General features: G+C 31.8%; 1 protein-coding gene across 1 annotated transcript in view; it reads right to left on the bottom strand.

Annotated features, from left to right (window-relative positions):
- Positions 1-1,165, bottom strand: part of CSMD3 (CUB and Sushi multiple domains 3) — a gene marked incomplete at its 5' end in the record, with an annotated part of 107,701 nt that overhangs the window by 76,019 nt on the left and 30,517 nt on the right. Inside the window, one exon of the mRNA XM_012645293.1 lies at positions 560-733. Within this exon, the coding sequence (XP_012500747.1) occupies positions 560-733 (174 nt within the window). The remainder of the gene's footprint in view (positions 1-559; positions 734-1,165) is intronic.

Here is a 1,165-nt window from a genome sequence, read left to right as displayed (position 1 = left end):
TTTTAATAATAAATTCAGAGAACCCTAAAGGAAAAAAAAAATCCTAGTTGACTAAAATCAAGTTCAAAAATAGATTCGTAAAGTTTTAATAGAAAGCAGTTTTACACATGTTGATATCTTCTGAAATAAAAAGGGAGAAAGATGTTTATATGTGGAAATTGTTTTTCCTCTTCAGTCATTTCCTTAAGCAAATAGGTGAAAGGAGAATTGACTATGGTTTAGAAAGAATTAACCGTTACAGTGATTAATCCAGCTGAGTATGCAGACATATAATTTTCAGCAATTAGTTTTTATCTATTTATTTTCACCATTCCTTGAAGAAAATGTGTCTCTCCTTAATGACATAAGATTTCATTGGGAATACTAGTTGATTAACTTTAAGAGTTATAGGTTTAATACCTTTTCTATCATGAGCCATTTTTAAATTAAGTATTTTCTGGTTTTTAGCATCCTTACTGAGTGAATATAAGTTATCATCTCATATTAAGGGAAAGGGGATACTTCCGCTCCAGTGTGGGGTCAGAGGAATGTTTGCTTAAAATGAAATAAAAATCTGTACCTAGGCATCTTGTTTCAGATCCACTCCAAAGACCTGAAGACAGGCATTCTCGTACAGTGGAGCCCACAAGCATGAATCCCAAATCGCAGGTAAAGATAGCTGTTGAGCTATATGAAGTTTGAGTTCCAATCTTATTTCCATTTGGAGGTGTAGGTAGTTCTCCACAGGAAATAACTTAAAAATGATAAATAAGTAAAACTCTTAAAGACACAGTCAAAATGCACTTTAACAAAACCATGCTTTTAACATTTTGATTTCCCTATGATTTGATGTATTTATAATGGAAACTGACATTTGTAAAGTATGTTTGAATGACTTTGAAAGTGTAGAGAAAAGAGATCACATAATTTAACATTTATACCCATTGAGTTCCCTTAAAACCTTCTATATGACAGAGACATGAAGTTGTTTTCTTTGCATTTTTTGCTTAGCCAAACTGGTTGTAGTGAATGAAAAATCACAAGATTATAGAGAGGATAATTTATTAGTCCAAAATCTTTCTCTGACTTATCAAGTGACATTGGGCAAGCCCTTTGATTTACCTGAGCCAAAATTTCTTTGTATCCAAACCAACACTAAGATAGTAATTACAATTAATTTTCATTG

This window comes from Propithecus coquereli, unplaced genomic scaffold (genome assembly GCF_000956105.1).
Source record: "Propithecus coquereli isolate 6110/MARCELLA unplaced genomic scaffold, Pcoq_1.0 Scaffold23, whole genome shotgun sequence".
Classification (NCBI taxonomy): Eukaryota; Metazoa; Chordata; class Mammalia; order Primates; family Indriidae; genus Propithecus; species Propithecus coquereli.
The sequence above is the reverse complement of the archived record's forward strand: the minus strand, read 5'-3'. Positions and strand labels throughout refer to the sequence as shown.